This window comes from Hydra viridissima, unplaced genomic scaffold, assembly GCF_058129835.1.
Source record: "Hydra viridissima isolate aposymbiotic clone 2 unplaced genomic scaffold, HvirCarnegie_v1 scaffold_10, whole genome shotgun sequence".
Taxonomy (NCBI): domain Eukaryota; kingdom Metazoa; phylum Cnidaria; class Hydrozoa; order Anthoathecata; family Hydridae; genus Hydra; species Hydra viridissima.
The window spans coordinates 10,007,792-10,028,365 of record NW_028324309.1 but is presented as its reverse complement, the minus strand read 5'-3'; the positions used below and the strand labels follow the sequence as shown (position 1 = coordinate 10,028,365).

Here is a 20,574-nt window from a genome sequence, read left to right as displayed (position 1 = left end):
TATAATTGTTTAAAACCATTATGACATTAAAACTCTGACTATGGTTTTTATACTTTTGTCCAGTCAATGGCCCACTGTGATTTGGGATCGTTATCTTGAAGAAAAACGAAGTCATCACCAATACCAAGATTACGTGCTGATTGTTCAACATTTTCTTTAATAATACGTTTATAGTAATGTTTATCCATATTTCCTTCAATAAATACTAACTTTCCAACACCTGCTGCCGACATACATCCCCAAACCATTACTGATCCATTTCCGTGTTTAAATGTTCGGACTGTAGTTCCATTTTCTAAGCAACTTTTTGATGAACGCCATACACGAATTCTACCATCAGATCTTTTTACATTAAATTTAGACTCATCTGTCCATAAGACTTTATTCCAGAATGAGTCTGGCATATCAATGTACGTTTTAGCATAGTTTAATCGAAGATTACAATTTTTATAACTAATACAAGGAACCTTTCTTGGAACGCGACTCACTATTCCTTGTCTTTTAAGACTTCGAATGACTGTTTTTGGACTAATTTTAACCCCCAAATCGTTTTCTATTTTGCAAGCTAAAGTTTTGGCACTTACAAAACGATTTTTCTTGATTGTGGAAGCTAAGCTTCGTTCAGCACGCTTATTCAGTTTTTTTGGACGACCACTTCGGGGCAAATCAGTTAATTTTCCTGTTTTTTTGAACTTGTTAATAATTGAAGAAACTGTGGATTTTTTAGAATCAACAATTTTTGCATTACAATTTAACGATTTTCCTTCATTCCAATGCTTAATTATTAGCTTACGAATTTCTACAGTGGTCTTAACCCGTTTCGAGCTCATTTTACTTTTTTTTTAACCAAAAAATTCATTTAAAACAATTGAAAATAATCTTAAAGTGTTTATAGTTTACTTTATTTTCAAAAATGTATGAAAAATGGTGGACATAACGGTTTGGAGTTAAATAAACATTAGTGTACGCCAAGTGTACGATAACTTTTGTCATCATCTTTAATGTACTTTTTTCAAATTTTGAGCCTAATTTTAATGTTATTTCAATATAAATTCCAAAAAATTCATAAGTTAACAAAATAAATACTATCAAAAAAAAAATTATAAATAATTTTCATTAAATATAGCAGAAAAATTGTGTCTATATTGAATATTTTTTTTTTTTCTTAGCGTACGATAACTTTTGTCACACAGTGTGTATATATATATATATATATATATATATATATATATATATATATATATATATATATATATGAATATATAAATTTACTATTTTTAATTGGTATTTAGAATTAAATAAATTTGGTTGATAAGTTTGCTCATTTTTTAATAATTTTTTAAAAGGTACTTATTTTTATGTCTGCATTTAGAATTAAGTTCAGTTTTTTTTATTTAGTAAATTTTCTTGATCTAAATAAGTAATAATTTCAAACTTTTTTGTTAACAAAACATACATTTTTGAGATATGTTATTATAGGTAGGCGCAGTTCTTAGAATAAACCAGTTTAATTTAAAGTTACTATTTTTTTCTTTTAGTTGCCAAATATATTTTGACAGCATAGTCTCTTTTGAGTACTTTTCATGATTTTTTTTATTTTTTAATATAGCTGATGGAACTTCCTGGTCAAAGAAATCAATCACTATTTTACAATGCTTACTATATAGCTAAAAAAAAATTATTTCCAAGTATATTTTATAATTATATAGAAATGTGATTTATTTTACTATAGGAGGATGGATTCTGCTTAAATACAACACATTGAAATTCGACTGATAGCATGTTTAATTTGTATAGCATAGATTAATAAAACTGGAGAAAATGAAGAAAAAGAAAAGGTTTATTTAACAAGAATGAAAATATTGCGAGAAAGAAAAAGATTTAGATTGAAAATAAATAAATTAACAAAATCAGCAGTAGTCTTTTGTAGACTGTTGACACAACGAATTTAACCGATTTGTTTGGAAGAAATAGAAATCGATTTATTAAATTCTTTTGTAGTAAAATTATTATTATTCAAAATATATTGTAAATCAATGACAACAAATGCATGGACATTAGTTGAATTAACAAGTAATTTTTATTAAAAGCAGCTAAATAAGTTTAAAGATTATGGTAATTGTTGAATGTTTATATACATCAAAATGAATTGGAAAAACCTTTGCGATTGGTTTTAAAAACATCCTTTGTGATATTATTGGAGTAATAGTTTAAATTCTAGTAATTAATTTTTGTTAAATAGGATTTGATTTGTATTAATTATCATTTTTTAAATTATCATAATTTTTTATTCATTTTGTTTTAAGAATAACCATCCAGTTAATTGATTTATTGATTTTTTGTTTGTTTAGAGATTATCTAGATATTGTTTAGATATTATATATATATATATATATATATATATTAGGGTGGTCATTAATTTTCAAAGTTTGATTTTTGTACAGGGCACCCTTGAATTTTGTTTATATGCATGCATAAAAAATTCACAAAAAAAATCAGCTAAATCTGAAAACATTTAGAGGTCCCTACCACATATATAATAGTTAAGTATCATGTGGGGTTCCGTGGCTGCATGTCACTAGTTGTTATGCTGGTGAACTCTTTCACTGCACACTATACCGCCTGCATAATTTATCAATATGATGTTACTTATTTATTGTTAAATTATCCAGAATGCATTTCACCAGCTGTCAGCCATTTGTAATCAGACACTGACAGACACTCAATATAACAATAATATTTGATGAATCTGAATTAGTGACTACTGACTCTCTCAGGGAAACTTCCGTAACAACTAACCTAGTGGATACTGGATCAAAAGTGAGTGTTTTCTTTGTTTATTTTTGCTTAAACATTAATTTGCCAAATTATATTGATTTAACAATGAATTACTATAAAACAGACAGAATGACCGATCCGCTGTGCTAAATCCATTTTAAATTGTTAATTAATATCAATTGCCTGAGTGCCATAGTATCGAACTTGACTTTTCATTTATGCACATAATTGTGTATTTTATTTATTGGTTTTAGACCTTGTCAGAGTTTTCATATGTCATTGTTGTTTATTTATATTGCATAACATAAATTTTGTCAGTTAGTTTTCTGAGCTCTATAAGTTTTTGTTAGAAATTACATATAATTTGAATAATTAAATTGGATGGTAACAAATAAAATTTATTATTTTAAGGGAGATGGCCAATGCTTGCTGTAGGACTTCGAAACCAACTACAAGACGAGAAACTAAGTTGTGGCTGATAGGCCAAATGTCTGAAATTCTCAGCTCTACAAAGTTACCGTCAAAGAAGGAAGTCATGGCACTTTTCTTCTATTACAAAGAGACCACCAAACAGACCGTTCGTGAAGCATCACATTCAACAACTAATGACGTTCTTGAAGTGTGGGCTAAAGCCCGCATCCCGACACGGTTGAAGAAACACGTTGTTGAAAAAGTTGAATGTCTGTTCCATGAATATGACAAACTGAAGAAAAATAAGGAAAATAAAGCAAAGCGCTCTGAAAGTCTACTGAAGAAGGAAGAAGAATGAAAGGATGGCTTAGAGAGTCTTTTTGACATTGCTCATGCGGACGCCATGAAGATGATTAGCATGCAGGAGGACAGGAAATTCCTGTTAGCTCAGCGTGAGGCGGGACGACGTGGTAAGATGGGAAGTGTTGACAAAGCCATGGCCAAAAGAGAAAGAGATGTTCACAGTAGAGAAGAAAACTTCAAGAGAAGAAAAGAGAGAGAAGAACAGGACAGAGTGGCCAGAGAGGAGAAAGCTATTCTTCAGAATTCCGAAAGCGAACAGGAGTCTGGTAATGATAATGAAGCATTTGGTGAGCCATCATCAACCACAACTTCAAAGAGAACTAAACGTAAACGTGGCACACACAAAATACTGAATGACAAGTTAGCAGTATGTCTGGATATGGCAAAGGTCAGTGATAGAAATGCTGCACTAGTCCTGACTCCAGACTGCAGCACCTCGGTCATGACCCAGCAGAGTTTAATATCAATCGATCGTCCATTCGAAGAGAAAGGATGAAATGTAGGCAGAGAATGGCAGAGAACTTGAAAGCAGAATTCAAGCCAACAGTTCCACTAACAATACACTGGGATGGGAAATTGCTGGAAGATATCAGTAGCAAAAAAATTATGGACCGGCTCCCAATCCTCGTGTCTGGACTAGGAGTTGACCAACTTCTTTGTGTACCGAAGCTGCCATCTGGAACTGGAGAAGCTGCAGCAACAGCTGTTTATGATGTAACTGTAGCGTGGGGCATAGCTGATAAAGTCAAATGCGTGTGCTTCGACACTACTTCCGTCAATAGTGGTCCAAGAAATGGTGCTTGCATCCTACTGGAGCAGAAGTTTGACAAAGATTTGCTCTGGTTTGCTTGCCGTCATCACATTTTAGAAATAGTCTTAGAGGCAACGGTTACTCTTTCTCTTGGCCCTTCAAAGGGTCCAGACATTATGATTTTTAAAAGGTTTCAAAGCAGTTGGGAAATCATTGACCGGTCAAACTTTCAGGCATCTAGTTCGAATGACATCGTGCACAGTGCCGTTTCCAGTGTTGCAAATGAAATTATTGTATTTGCTGAAAACCAACTGCAACAGTTTCAGCCTCGTGATGATTATCGCGAACTGCTAGAGCTGACAATAATGTTTCTGGGAGGCGTTCCATCTCAAGGATGCTCATTCAAAGCTCCGGCAGGACTGCATCGAGCCAGATGGATGGCCAAGGCTATTTATTCATTGAAAATATGGATGCTGAGAAGCCAGTTCAAGATGACAAAGAAAGAAGAGAAGGGAATAGCAGACGTGTGTCTTTTCACAGTGACTCTGTATGTCAAGGCCTGGTTTAGAGCGCCGTCAGCGCCATCTTCGCCTCGTGTTGATCTCGAGCTTATCGACAAATACAAGGCACAGAATCAAGCAGTCTCTCAGATCGCAATGAAGAAAATTTTAGTATATTTAAGAAAATTTTGTGGTACTTGTCAGAAGAACTGATTGCATTGGCTTTCTTTGATGACGAAGTCTCCGATGACACTAAACGTCTGATGGTCAGTGCCCTGCAAGCACCGGGTGCATAATATCCTTTGAAGAGGATAACTGTAGATCCTACGCTGGTGAGCTCCAAGAACTTGGAAGACTTTGTCACCGAGAGCAGTCGTAGATTCTTCACCATCACTGGTCTACCGTCAACTTTCCTCAACAAAGATGTGAAGCTCTGGTCTGCAGATGCTGACTATCAGTTGGCGAAGAACACTGTCAGTAGTATGAGAGTTGTGAATGACATAGCAGAACGTGGAGTTGCCTTAATGGACGAATACAACAAGCTGCACACAAACGATGAGGAGCAGAAACAGTGCCTTCTCTTAATTGTAAAGAAGTACCGCCAGCGATTTCCTGATCGAGCGAAGAATACCCTGGCAATGGACTAACTAGACGGTTTTTGTCACTTTGACAGTCTCAACACAGAAGGACAATAATAATTACAATATGTAACACTGTAACAGTTGTTTAAATGTGCTTTAATAAAGCAATGTTGTGCTCTGTGATCATATATGTCCTAATCATTCATATTGTAGAATACTGAGCATATGAGCCTTCTGTGGGCACTTTTATAGATATAAACTCTGCGGTAGAGACCCCTAAAATGTATTTTTTTCAAATAAAATTTTCAGTACAATTATTTTTTCATAAACGTCAACCATTGAAGGGGGTGCCCCGTCAGAAAACTGAAGAAAATTTTTTTTGTAATGAATGAGGACCACCCTAATATATATATATATATATATATATATATATATATATATATATATATATATATATATATATATATATATATATATATATATATATATATATATATATACACTACCGTGCAAAAGTCTCCGATCATTTGTAATATTTCAATAAAGTAACAAAAGTTTGCAAGAAAATTGCGTTTATTTTTAATTGTTTATTAAACAATGAATTAGACAGTAAATACAATACATTTTAGGATGATTTTAAATATATAAAATCAAGAAAATGTTAATATACAAAGTTGTAAATGTTAAATTTTATTTTCATCAATATGAGACCCCTTGGAGCGTATAACAGCAGCACATAATCTTGGCATTCGGGCTAATAATTTATTCATGGTTTCCGCTGTTATCTCATTCCAAGCTTTTTGCAAACGTTCCCATAGCATTTGCTGATTAATAAAAGATGTTTCACCTGCTTCTCTGATCTTCCGATCCAGTTCATCCCACAACTTTTCGATGGGTGATAGATCTGGTGATTGAGGAGGCCAAGTCATAATTTTGCAAACTTTTCCCCTTTCTTTTAGTTTCAAATAATTTTTGCATAATCCAGATGCATGTTTTGGATCGTTGTCCTGCTGCATGATGAATCCTTTCCCAATTATACGAATACCAGATGGAATCGCGTGCTTAACCAAAATATTATGGTACATGTGTTTATCCATGGTAGATGTGATTTTAACTAAATCTCCAGTTAACCCATTGCCAAAACATCCCCAAAGCATAATATTACCACCTCCATGTTTTACAGTACTTTGTATACATTGAGGAAGCACTCTTTCATTAGGTAAACGCCTAACATGCACGTGACGTTGGGTACCAAAAAGTTCGAACCTACTCTCGTCTGTCCATAGAACTTTCTTCCAATCTTCTAATCCCCAATTTTTATGCATTTTTGCCCATTCCAATCTTTTCTTCTTATTTACTGCCCTCAACAAAGGTTTACGTGCAGCAATGCGTCCAATTAAGTTGACTGATCTTAGTCTTCTTTTTACAGTATCCGTTGATACTGGCTTTACCCTTGTTTTGTTGAGTTCTGCTGTTAAAATTGTGGCTGGAATTTTTCTATTTCTTTTGCTGGACACAACAATAAACGTATCTTCTTGCCGTGATGTAACTCTTGGTCTTCCAGAACGTGATCTGTCACTGTTGGAACCAATATCATGCAATCGTTGTAGAGCATATCTCACACCTGATTTGGATATTTTTAACCTGGAAGCAATTTTTCTACATGAATAACCTTCTTCACGTAAAATACATATTTTGCCACGAAGTTCTTCACAATATTCTTTGTTTACTTTCACCATTTCTCAAATTCTTTATTAAATTCAAGACATTAAATGCGCACACTAATGCCATTTTCAAGTATAAATATAAACATAAGTCTATTAAAAGCAACCAATTAAAATTACTGAAAACATCCTTACCATGCCGGAAAGTATCATGCTACTGTCAAACCTAAGCTTACAAAAAATATTTTGGTTAAAACTTTTGTGCAGTTTTAAATTTAATAAAGAATACTGAAGAACTTTATATGTATTTTACGTGAAAAAGGTTATTCATATAGAAAAATTTCTGCCATGTTTTTAGCAGCAGAACTCAACAAAACAAAGGTAAACAAAATTATTTGAAACAAAAAGAAAAGGAAAAAGTATGCAAAATTATGATTTGGCCTCATCAACTTTTTATATTAACATTTTTTTCTTTTTATATATTTAAAATCATCCTAAAATGTATTGCATTTACTGTTCCTTGCAAATATTACACATGAGCGGAGACTTTTGCACGGTAGTGTATATATATATATATATATATGTATATATATATATATATATATATATATATATATATATATATATATATATATATATATATATATATATATATATATATATACGCTGCCAGTTTCTCTTTTTTCAGAATCGTCAAGAAGTCTTTCTATTTTCTTGTTCTTTAAGAACATTGAGCACTTTCTATTTTCTATGTTCTGTTCTGAACATTGAGCACTAATTTTGTAGAATACACTTACACAATTTACATCCAATTTAAAAAATCTATTGCAAATAATAAGTATTCAAGATTTGAATAATAAATAATGTGATTTGTTATAAATCATTGTATTATTTACTAATTTATAACATGTTATGAACTCATAATATATACTCAAAAAATTAGAAAACTTTAATGTCGGACTTTTTTTAGTCACCGCTTTTATTATAAACGTTTAGAAAAATCCCGCGGGATCTGAACGGCACAATTTTACGTCACCCTCAGATAAACGAAACAAACCCGAAATTTACGGAGACTGGCCTTAAACTACATGAGCAGGTTAAGCACCGCCAAAAACCATCCTTACTCACGGTTTGGGCTTGATATTCTGCCAATGGGAAACCTCCTCTTGTTTTTGTCGATCAAGGGGTTTTTCAATCGAATTGGTTGAAAAGCACTTTGGTGATAACTACCGGATCTTTCAGCAAGCTTCTGCTCCTTCTCACAGACCCCGTGGTATGCAAGATTGGTATCGTGCCATTTTTCCTGACTTAATCATCTCTCAAGAATGATCCTCATCGTGACCTGATCTTAAACCCCTCGACTACTTAATCTGGTTAATATTAGTGAAGAATTTTTGTTCTTAACCCCATAAAAACTTGGAGTCCTTATAGCAATTTTTGTTGCGTAAGTGAGATAAAGTAAGGATAGCTCGTTTGAAGCTCTGCATCAAATCTAAAAGCGAACATTTTGAACAACTTCTGTTGAAGAGTTTCTGGATGTTTAAAAATTTAATTCTTTGATTTATTTTACTCTCACTGATCCCTTTTTCTGTTGAAAAATGTTAAAAAATTGAACCTTCGTTTTTTCTTGTCATCTTGTATAACCTATTTAATAATATAATATTTATCGTGCCAATTATATCGTAAATTTGATGGGAAAACTTTAATATTGAAATGGTCTTTAATATTTAATTTTTTCATTTTGGTACTAAATTTAAATTTCTGTAAATAATCATATATAGATACCATTATACTAAGTCGAAATGGACAAATGTTTAACATTTACGTCAAGCCGACCTTGCAAGTTTAATGAGCCAGAGGAATGATAAAGAGGAAGTGATAATGCGAGTTATCTTTATTTTTTTAATCTGGAATCCAACAACTTTTCATGTCTAAACATATAAAATATTTTAAATTCGATTTATTTCAAATGACAGATATTGACATTTACACTTAATTCGTTTTTATTCGACTTTATTCGTTTTTATTTGTTTTTAATGGAAAAACAAAACGTTGATGCTCAAACAATCTTTAATAGCGTAGAGAGCTAATGTACTTTTAACTTTATTTATCTTACATGAAATCTTTATTTTAAATTTTAAGATAGATGTTAAAAATCTGAAGTAGTCATAAATAAATAATATAAAGTATAACTAAATCATTATTATATGACTATAAAAATTTACGTTGAAATTTTCTTTTCTCAACAAATAGCCTCAATTTTAAAAATTTTGAAAAATAAGTTGCTCATTAAAAATTTTGAAAAATAAGTTGCTCATTATCTGGAAACAGATAAATGGTATCTTAATGAGCTACTTATTTTTAAAATTGAATCATTTAACAATCATTCTCTGAAGTTATATCATAGTTTATTAGGTACATTTCAATTTTTTTTATGAAAGTTTTCAGGGAGCAAGGAAAAAAGATAGCACTCTTCAAACCGAATTTTTATCAAAGACCCCCCCTGAAGCGGTTCATCTTTTCACTATATTTCATAAGTTACTTTTGTCCTAAGGCGTCTGCACTTTTAAATCACTTTGTCTTAAAATCAAAAAGCAATTATTTATAAAATAATACCCCGTTTTGATAGTTAATAGTTGATACAACGAAGCATGGTTCATACACATAGTTTATTTTTATAAAAAGTTAGCACGTTTTTAATATTCTTAGGTTCTTTTTTAATATTCTTAGGCAGGTTTTAGAGTGTTTGATAAAAATATTTTTACGAAAGCACTTACATTACATTCATACGTTATGTACCTAATGAATGGGTCTATATAATAAAAATTAATTATATAAAATAGATAATATAGTAATGGAGTTCAGCAGTTTAATTCAAACATTAAATAAAGACCGTAATCTGTGAAATTTTTTTAGCTTTTAAAAAAGAAAAACATTAACTTACACATTGATATGAGTTTAACATTTAAAAGTGTCACAGTACCACAGTACTATGCTGGTAAAAGTGTTTTTTTGACAGGTGGAACTGGATTTATTGGCAAAGTTTTGGTTGAAAAGTTATTGCGTGGTTGTCCTGATATTAAGAATATTTACTTTATGATTCGTCCAAAGAAAGGAATGTCTTGTGAAGAAAGGTTAACCAAAGTCCTAAAGTGCCCGGTAACTTTGGTTTAATAAAAGTATAAATAAAAATATATATAATATGCATATAAGCATAGTAACTTACTATGAAATAAGTTACTATGAAAGAGTAAATAAAATACTTTAAGTAAAACACTATGAAAAAGTTAAATAATTGTTTTTGGAGATTACTGACTCCCAAAAAACAGTAAAGAGCTTTTCAAAGAGTGGTAAGCATTTAATAACATGCTTACCCCTTGTGAGCAATCACTATCCTTTAGATTTTGTTGAAGCTCAGTTAGTTAGATTTTTTTAATTTTTTTGGTTGGGAGCTCTAGTCTATAAGACTTTTATAATTTTAATTTAAATATCATCTTTATTTTATGCAATTAACAGTCACAGTTTTTCAACATTTTTAAGGGTTTTTTTGATTATGTTTTTCCTATCGAAATTTTAAATTATGCAGTATAACAAGCTGAGTGTATGTTGAAATTGTAAAAAGTTATTCACCTTTTATGCTCAGCCTTTATAGCCAATATAAGTAAAGCTTTTTCAATAATTTTTCCAACCTATAGCTTAAGAACTAGATCTTTTAAAATTTTAAAGTTTATACCTAAGAGATTATATAAATTTACTCAGAAAAAAACAACTGTTCTTTGTGCCTTTTTTCCAGCTTTTCAATAAATTGAATGCAATAAATCCTGATGCTATTAATAAGGTGATTCCTATCCCAGGAGATGTTGTTCATAAAAGCCTTGGTATATCATGTGATGATCGCAAACTTCTCCTTGAAAATGTTGAGATAATTATACACTCAGCTGCTACTGTTCGATTTGATGAGCCAATCAGGTTTGATTAATTTTTTTTTTAAAACTAATCAATCTTTTTGTTTAAATCATGCTTCATTTTATTGAATGATTTTTTTGATTGAATTAAATTTTGATTTTAGTTCTTTATATCAAAGTAAATATCGTTTTTGCGTTAGTTATCAATATTATTTTTATAGAGTTGCAGTTGAAATGAATGTCATAGGTGTTATAGAAATGCTTAAATTAGCAGAAGAAATGAAAAAGCTGGAGGTGCAAAATAAATTTTTTAAAGGAGTTATAAAAACTAATTTAAAGTATTTTTAAATTTCTCCAATTTTTCTTTGAAATTGATGAATAGTTTTCTTAAATCTTACATTTAAAAAGCAATTTTTATTTGTTACTTCGCAGGTTTTTTGTCACATTTCAACTGCATATTCACAGTGTAACCAAAAGAAGGATTGTGAAATAAAAGAGCAATTTTATCCTGTATCAGTAGAAGCAGAAAAAATTATCAGCATCTTGGAGTAAGATTTGAGTTTGTTTTTAATCACACTATTATTACTTTTTTTTTTTTTTCCCATTGCCTTATTGATTTTTTCCAGTTTAGGACAAAAAATTTGTTTTTGTCCGTAATTGGGAAATGTCAGTAGGAGTTTATGGGTCTTACATTTAAAGCCACTTGAGTCCAAGGTAGAGATCCATAAATTTGTTGGGAATTGATTGGTGTACGGTAAGAGTTTATTCTATATAAGTTTTAATGTAATAGAGCTCTATCTATAAATAAACTTCAATATTAGCAAAATTCAAGAAGTATTTAGTCTATTACCTTTTAAAATGAGTGAAAAACAAAAGATAGTTCTTTTGATGACTTTTTAAAAATAGTTTTGGATTTATCTCAAAAATGTTGTTTTCACTCATAAAAAATAAAATTAATATTTTAATATATAAATATCACCAATGCCAGAAAGCACAAATTTAATGGTGCAGTAATGTTGCAAGTAAGGTTGGAAATCCTGGGATCCCAGGATTCCCAGGTTTTTATTTTGCAGTTTTTAACAATCCTGAAATCCTGGGATTTCAGGATTGTTAAAATATTTGAAAAGTTAGATATTTGTATTATTATCCTTGTTACCTATTATTTTTATTGCATATTTTTTTAAATTCATAATTGTTATTGTTTATTTTTTTTTACATTTTAAAATTATCTTGGCTATATTATTAAATTTCTTTTATTATTTACTTTTATTGTTACTTATTTTTTTATTGCTTTTGTTATAACATAAAATTCTTAACATATTATATTAGCATTATTATATTAGTATTATTACATAAGTATTATTATATTATTGTTGTTATTACTTATCATTAGGGTTGGGAATCCTGAGATCCCGGGATTAAGTATTTAATCCTGAGATTTTTTTTTAAAACCATTTTTGGTTGAACATTTTTAAATTAAAATTTCTTTGGTTGAGATTTGACTATTTTCATATTGAAAATTCCTGAATTATTTTTTTTCGTTCAATTGCAATCAAATTCGAACTTTACAAATTCGAAATTCTTGCAGTTATGTTTTTGAATAATTGGATTAAATTTATTATAATAATTGAAATAGGATTGTAATTACATTCTTAAAATTTGTTGGTGCTTAGTCTCATTTATTCAAGTTTCTTTCAATTTTTATCTCGAATAGATGTTATCTGTTTGTGAATATTTTATAGTACTAGTTTTAATTAAACTAAAATTGCTGGTTATTTGAACAGTACATTATCTTACATCGTAATGGCTTCTTACATAGAATATGACAAAAAAAGTAATTCTACTGTTTGGAAACATTTCTTAAGAGAAGAAAAAAGGCAGACAGCAATGTGTAAGTATACTGACTGGAAAAAGATTTTAAAAATTGGAGGTGACTCAACGAAAGATCTCCATATGCACTTACTTTCCGTCCATAAAATTAACCTCACACCAGCTACTATTGGAGCAAGAAGAAAAATCACTTCCTGCTACACTTTCACAATTACAGCCCTTGATGGGATTTCATTTAATGTTATATGCTGTTCTAGTGATATACGTGCAGGTCTTATAGCTGCAGGATTCAAAAGTTTACCCACAACAGTCAACACTGCGTAAAATGGTTGTAGATAACAGCAAAAAAAATAACGAGTTTTTTAATTACTAAAATAGCTGGCAAAAAAAAAACGTGAATTTGGTGTAGGAGAAAGATTTTCTTTATCTTTTGATGAATGGACATCACTGCGTAACCATTGCTACATGTATAATAATTTACTTGCACAAAATTGTCAGTTCTGAAGCTTGGGCTTAATTCATGTAACAGGATCAATGTCTGCAGATAAATGTATTGAGCTATTAGAACAAAAGCTTGCACAAATGGACTTGATTTGCGAAAAGATATTGCTGGTATTATGACTGATGGAACAAGTGTGATGAAAAAGTTGGGAGAATATTACCTGTAAATCAATGTTTTGCCCATGGTGTGTAACTGGCTGTTATTGAAGTACTATATCAAAAGCAGGATATAGAAAGAGAAATAGATCAGCAATTCGACGAAGATGAACAATCAGATATAGAAGATGATTTTTCAGAGAGTAACTCTTGCAAGGATGATGATTTTTCTGACAACGATGAATTGGTTGATCTCGATGCTAGTCATAATAGGCATCGAGCAAACCAATATGATGTTACTGAGGTAAGTTGTGGTCCACTGATCAAAAAGGTAGGAAAGTTAATAGTAATGTTCAGATGATCACCAAAAAAAATCATTATCTTGCAGAAGTATGTTGCGACTGAATTTGGGAAGCAAATAACTCTAATAAAAGACTGCAAGACAAGATGAAACAGTCTTTTGTCAATGCTTCAACGCGTCTATTTATTAAAAAATTGTATGCAAAAGGCATTAATAGACATAAGTCTAGCAGAAGGTGAATCTTTGACTTTATCTAATATTGAGATTAAAACCGTATCTGCTATCATAAATGTGCTAGTCCCAGTAAAAGCAACAGTTGAGGCCCTTTGCGTTCAAAAAGCTTAAAGATGTTAACAATGTTACTAGTCAAAAGTTGCATTCATCTCTCATTCTTCGAATGCAACAAAGGCATACTGATGTAAGTGTGATCCTACAGTATCTGCACAATGGTAGAACCAACGTTTAGTCCGAATCTGAAATAGAGCTAGTAACAGTTCTGACTTCAATAAAATGGCGCAAATTAATAGTTGTGTTACTTGAAAGACTAGACGCAACAAATCCAGCTGCATCATTAACAGTTTATGAGTCTGAATCTGAAGTTGAACTTTCTGTTTCAAATGAGGCACTACTTGAAATTGTTTCTGATTCTTCTTACTCTCCATCTGAATCTATTTCTAATAATTACATATGTAACAATAACAGATGAACTTAATAAAGCTATAAAAAAAGCGCATCTGCCCAGCATACCAATTTGATGTGAAATGTTGTTGATGAAAATTCAAAATGAAATGCTGTTGTTTGGAAATAGAGGAACACGTGGTGATTTTTTGCAAAGAGTGTATAAATTTTTGATGACTATTAAGCTTACCAGTGTGGAATCAGAATGTGCTTTTTTGGCGGTCAGACTTTTTGCAACAAAAATAAGAAGTTGTCTGAGAAATCAAACTTTGGATGTACTCTGCTTCCTCAAAATTTTTTTTAAAAATAATCAAAAATAATAACATATGTAAATTATATCTACAAAACAACGAACTCTTTATAATTTAATAATTAAGTGTGTATAATGTTAAAAAACCAAAGAATTTCCTTGCAAATAGTTTTTTCTAAACATACTTTAAATGTGCTATTAATTTCCTTAAAGTTTTACTAAAATAATATGTTAAAGTATTTCAAGAACAGGTATTTAAAAATCCCGGGATTAATCCTGGGAATAGGTAAATGTAATCCTAAAATCCCGGGATTTTAAATTTGGCATGGGATTACAAACCCTAGTTGCAAAGAAATTGTCTGCAAAAATTAGCAGCCATATAGCGCATCCCTTTAAGCTCTCATTTATTATGTCCAAGCTGACTGAAAAATATCTAAGCAGTCACTGATAGCTAAAGTAGGATTTTTCATGGACTTTCTTGATTGGCATTTTAGCATAATCCTCATAAGCTGTGATAGCGTCTTATAGAAATTGATTGCAATCATGCACTGCTGAAAAACTTCCAAATAGCTCTAGACATACTTATAATTTCTACAACCAATTTTAGCAGAGAGCATCAATATGCTTAATAAGCATTTCAGTTACCCTGATGTCATCATCATTTACTCAGTGAAACGAATATCTTGTGTTTGTCACTGAAAAAGTATAATGTGAACTACAAGTATTTAACCATTATTTGAACATATGTATATAATTTAAGAATAGATGTTTTACATATAATGGGGCAGCAAGAAAGTAGTTTTTACAAGTATGTAATGACAAACTAATAATAAATATTTTAAAAATTGATTTTTAAGATAAATGTAAGTTTTTTGCTGTTTTTAATAAAAACTTAATTAAAGATAAGTTATCAAAACAGTTAATATAACTTGTAAATAAAGTATAAAATATATTTGTAAAAATGTTCCTTATCTTTTTTGTATTCTTAATGTTTTAAACATAAAAAATGTAGGTGACTTTCAAATATTAAAAATTCCCACAATTTGTTTAGATGGATGACAGATGAAATGTTGGCCAGCTTTACAAAACCTTTGCTTGGAGATTTTCCTAATACATATACATTTACCAAGTCTTTGGTTGAAGATTACTTAAAACGTAAAGCCAGTCATTTGCCTTTACTTATTGTGAGACCATCAATTGTTACAGCATCTCTTTCAGATCCATTTCCGGTATAATATATTTTATTTATACTTAAATAGAAACAAATCAGTTGTTTTTATCAACATAACAACAATGCATTATTGTACACAAAAATACATTTTTTTAACCTCAAGTTATCAAAGTATAATTTTTCACCCATTGTTTACTTTTATAAAAAAATCCTTCTTTAGGGTTGGGTTGACAACTACTATGGCATAAGTGGGGTGATTGCTGCTGTAAGCTAAATGTTTTATAAGATCTGATAAGTATAACATAGGTAATGTTAAATCAATTAAACTTTGACAATTAAATTTTGTAGGTCGGAAAAGGAGTTCTTCGCACTCTCCATGCTCCAAAGGTTAAAAATGACATGGTTCCTGTTGATTTGGTATCGAATTGTGTTCTATCAGCAGTCTGGTATTATGGTGTAAGTCAGTAAGTGTAATATTAAAACATTTAACTCAATATTTATAGTTTTTTTTTTAATCTATTTGTTGATTTTCTGAGACTTAACTTATGTATAACATGTGATGATTTATTTACATGTTCATGCCTGTGTATCATCTTTACTAGTGCTATGTACTAATATTACATCTATTTGTATTCAGAAATTCTCAACCCTTGATATGCAATTGCACCTCTGGTAATGTAAATCCATCCTATTTTGTAAACATGGATAAAACATGCACTGAGTTCTTAGTAGAATACCCTTTTAACAGCATTGTTCGAAGACCCAATTTCTCTTTTTCTGCATCAAAGTAATTATTCCATTAAATATATTTTTATTACTTAGTTCTTGTTTTTATTACTTAGTTCCTAGTTCATAAAGTTAGTTATATGTTAATGCCTTTATAGGTTTATGAACCGCTATTGGCAAGTTATTAGTCATTACATACCAGCTGTTTTAGCAGATGGATTATCTATTCTTGTTGGAAGCAAACCAAAGTAATTTTTATTTGCGCTGAATTTTTTTTTTTTTTTTTCTTTGTATAGAGTTTTATAAGTTTTTCTTTATCATTGTTGTTGTCTCAAAGATTGTTTTTTGAATTGTTTGTAAATTTATCCATGCTTTATTTAGTTTATTTACATGTAAACATAAATAGTTAAGCATAATAAAATAATGATAATAATAACAATAGTAGTAAAAGCAATCATGATAAAAGTTACTTTAAAGATAAAAGCTCTTATGGATTGATATTAACCTTTAAAGCACTCGATTATTTTATACTGTGTGCATTGTAAAGTGGGATTAAATTTTTTTTGTTTATAAAATTTGGATACCACCTTAGTAATTTAGCTTTTAGCGGATTAAGTATTATCATATACTAGTAAACCTATATATTTTTGAAAAGCTTAGTAAATAAGGAATTTGGCTATTCTAGACAATTAACGGATGAAAAATATATTAAAGAAAAAAAATACAAACCAATTTTTTTTTAACATTATACAAATTTTATTTGTGAGAATCACAACTTAATAACATAAATAAAGTATTACCACAAATTGAAAAATATTATAGAAATTGGTATCCACATATATACACATAAGTTTTAAATGTAAAAAAGTTCTATTTTATAGTTCTCTATGATATTTTACAAAGCACTGGGGCACAGTCCAACTTTACATCTAGTGCATTCCCACTAAGTTGTGTTGCAACTTGGTGGGAATGTACCAGATGCAAAGTTCAAGCTGAGGAAGTTGTGTTGCACCCTTTTTGCAGCTTCCATTTCTATTCAGGTTATTTATTTGCATTCAGGTTATTTATTTGCATCGCATAACTTTAGGTGGCACAAAATTTTCTGTTATGCTCTTATAGGCAGATAAAATAAAATTTACCAGATAAATTTTTTCATGGTATTATTTTTCCTAATTAAATTCATTTATTACTAGATAGATCTAAATCTTTATCTGAATCAGAAACAAGAATTCCTGGTCAGTTAGGTTGTCTCTGTTCAGGTTTGAAAAATCAATTTCACCGTCATTTTTATTGATTAAAAATATTCTAACAAAAAATTCATTAACTAAAAAAATTCTAATAAAGTAAATTGATATGTACAGTTCTGCAGCCAATATCAGAGAATTTACAATAAAAAATTGACCATAGATACATCAAGCCTCAGTCATGGCCATACGCCATATAATTTTTGTTTACTTGAAGTCACAATCATGGCCACACACGCTTTGAGAGTTAACAGCATATATTAGGTATGTGTGTAAAAATTTCAAACCATTTATTTATTCATATATGTAAAAGAATTTCCCCCACTTTCAATAGATACGTGATATTAAAGATATCAAATTTAAAGTCTGTCATCTTTTAACTACATAATGTATAATCACTTTCTAATCATAGTCATTTTGTTCTGAGTTCAATCAGCCTCCTATTGAACTCTGAACAATTAAGTTAATCTTTTATTTCTATTTCCTTTATATCTTAATTCTTTTAAATTTTTCTTTTAAATGTAATATCTTTTATCTTCAATAATCAGGTACAATTGGCAAGTTATCACATTTTTGTAACAAATTGTGTTTCTCATCAAAGTGTAAAATCATATTATTCTGATATTACAATGTCACTTTAATAAATCACCCCAGAAGAGTGATTTATTGTCAGAATAATGCTTACCTTTTAGGTTTTTCTTGATATACTTCTCTAAAAAACATTGATCAGAGTAAAACAAACTCTTGAAATTCCTGTCTGAAAATGATAAGCAAATTAGTTTTAAACTTTATAATCAACCAATATATTACACTACCAAGAATTCATTCAGCATTGCTTAGTAAAAGGTCTCATTGTTGGTGAGAGTGGTGTTTGTCAAAGTGAAGTATGCTTTATCATCAAGAATGTATGATTGTACTTGAAGCTCTTTATACACTCTATCAGAGAAATATGAATTTCACATCTTCTAAGTTTGATAAAAATATAAAAGAATGATGTTTTGTAGAGAACTAAATTTGCAATTATCAATTAAGTCAAAATATTTACTGATTGTTTTTTTGTTATTGCTGTTGTTTTGTTTTTTGTTTTTTTAAAAGACAGAGACAAAAAAAATCTTGTGATTATACAGAATTCTACAAAACATACTTATTGTATTTAGATGTTCTAAAAAAGTTACAAATGTAAGCCATTTTAGCTTTCAGCATCTTAATCTTAAAGTATATTTAGAGCTTTTTGCTCTTTGGTCAAATAATGTTGTAAAAAGAACATTTTGTAGTAGATTGAAACCATATTGATTAAGTATGTTGTTTAAATCTATTGTTCACTCAAGGTTGCCAAAAGATTGGTTAGTTTTTAAAAAAAGGACTCATTTTTTAGGTTTATGAGCTTGTATCGTTCTATAGACAACAATTTGTCCATCCTGGAGTTCTTCATCCTCAATGAATGGAAGGTTCATTTTTCACTTTTGTTGATAGTTTTCTTGTTTTTTAAAAACTGTTGTTGAAAATTCTGTTGTTATTATCTTTAAAAAATTTTATTGGTTTTAGTGGGGAAATCATGAATTCAATCAAATTCTTAAAGCTCTTCCAGATGAAGACCGTGAAGTGAGTCCTTTTTTTTTGTCTTTGTTTTTGTAAAATTTTATTGACGACATCAAAAATATTGTTCACGTATTGCTTTCTTAAGTAATGTATTTTTTTTTTTTTTAAAGTATAACTGTTAACATTTAAAGCATTATTTGCTGAATTCATTATCTTTATGATCCTGTGTTTAGTTAGAATCCACCATGCAGTCAAATAATAAAAGAAATTTAATGGTCTAATTTTTTTTATTTAGAATTTTGACTTTGATATGAGAAAGATTGATTGGGAAAAATATTACCAGTCGATAACGTTAGGTGTAAAACTATATTTGGTGAAAGACGACTTGAAAGAGTTACCCAAAGCGAGGCAACTACACAAAAGGTAAATGATTTTTTCTTTGTAACTTAAATCTGTAACATATATATGTATGTGTATATATATGTAATTTCCTATGTAATCCTTAGGTACAAGATGGTTCGGTGGTTGTCGTCATTTTTGATTACGTTGCTGTCATGTAGATTTTTTTTCTTGAAGTCTGAAAGATTCAGAATGTTGTGGTTCGAGGCGCTCTTCGCCATTTATAGATTTCTTAACTTTTTTAGAATTACCTCACTTAATGTATAATTATGAAAACATATAATTACATGCTAAAAACTAAATACCTGCTTGTGAATGTCCGTAAACGTTGGACATCGATATATTCCTTTTTATGAACAGATTTCTTGAACTACCTATGCAGTTGAAATTTCACGTTGCGTTTTTTTTAGCATCATTTATTGTTATTTAAGCTAGTTTTTTTTAATAAAATGGAATTATTGCTATTATTACTATTATTATTATTATTTTTTTTTTTTTAACTTAAATTTTAAAAACTTATAGAGTTGCCTTTACAAACGTTTGTTTGATGGCTTTTATAACGAAAGCCGTATTCTTCCTGTAACTGATTTTAAAAATTGGCAAATGGCGAAAAATAAGTTTACCATTTTTTAATTATTGGTCATTGTAATGTTATTGCAAAGTCTTTTTTTACTTGATTTTAATAATTAAAGTTTATTTATTTACAACGTGTTTCGCTTTTTTAATCGTCGTTTCGTTTTTGTAACAATCTGGGGCTTGTGTTTAAATTTGAGTAAACAACACTAAGTTACGTGGATTTTGGAAATAAGTCACCACAAAGTTGAATACACGATTGAATCAGTGAGTTCAAAAACGAAAAAAGTTCAAATTTGACCCATTTATTTTA

At 29.9% G+C, this 20,574-nt stretch overlaps 2 protein-coding genes across 2 annotated transcripts; one reads left to right on the top strand and one right to left on the bottom strand.

The window, feature by feature from the left end:
* Positions 1–5,277: 5,277 nt before the first annotated feature.
* LOC149883084 (uncharacterized) lies at positions 5,278–7,123 on the bottom strand. The gene is made up of 2 exons (XM_090101006.1): positions 6,430–7,123; positions 5,278–5,477 (listed from the first exon to the last, which is right to left on the bottom strand). The coding sequence occupies exons 1-2, from the start codon at positions 7,121–7,123 to the stop codon at positions 5,278–5,280; spliced, it is 894 nt and encodes a 297-aa protein (XP_089957132.1).
* A 2,813-nt stretch (positions 7,124–9,936) lies between these two features.
* LOC145181367 (fatty acyl-CoA reductase 1-like) lies at positions 9,937–19,990 on the top strand. Its single transcript, XM_090100817.1, has 13 exons — positions 9,937–10,207; positions 10,842–11,017; positions 11,175–11,247; positions 11,386–11,501; positions 15,661–15,838; positions 16,001–16,045; positions 16,129–16,244; positions 16,418–16,567; positions 16,665–16,754; positions 19,126–19,198; positions 19,296–19,352; positions 19,585–19,712; positions 19,796–19,990. The coding sequence occupies exons 1-13, from the start codon at positions 10,001–10,003 to the stop codon at positions 19,953–19,955; spliced, it is 1,569 nt and encodes a 522-aa protein (XP_089956943.1). The 5' UTR covers positions 9,937–10,000; the 3' UTR covers positions 19,956–19,990.
* The last annotated feature ends 584 nt before the right edge of the window (positions 19,991–20,574 follow it).

Excerpts from the sequence above, each read along its gene's own strand:
- LOC149883084 (XM_090101006.1), bottom strand. The coding sequence starts at position 7,123 with ATGGTGAAAGTAAACAAAGAATATTGTGAAGAACTTCGTGGCAAAATA. Across the intron at positions 5,478-6,429 it reads TAAGCACGCGATTCCATCTG|ACTGTCAAAGTGACAAAAAC; the intron begins GTATTCGTATAA and ends TTCTGTGTTGAG.
- LOC145181367 (XM_090100817.1), top strand. The coding sequence starts at position 10,001 with ATGAGTTTAACATTTAAAAGTGTCACAGTACCACAGTACTATGCTGGT. Across the intron at positions 11,018-11,174 it reads CGATTTGATGAGCCAATCAG|AGTTGCAGTTGAAATGAATG; the intron begins GTTTGATTAATT and ends TTATTTTTATAG. Across the intron at positions 15,839-16,000 it reads CTCTTTCAGATCCATTTCCG|GGTTGGGTTGACAACTACTA; the intron begins GTATAATATATT and ends ATCCTTCTTTAG.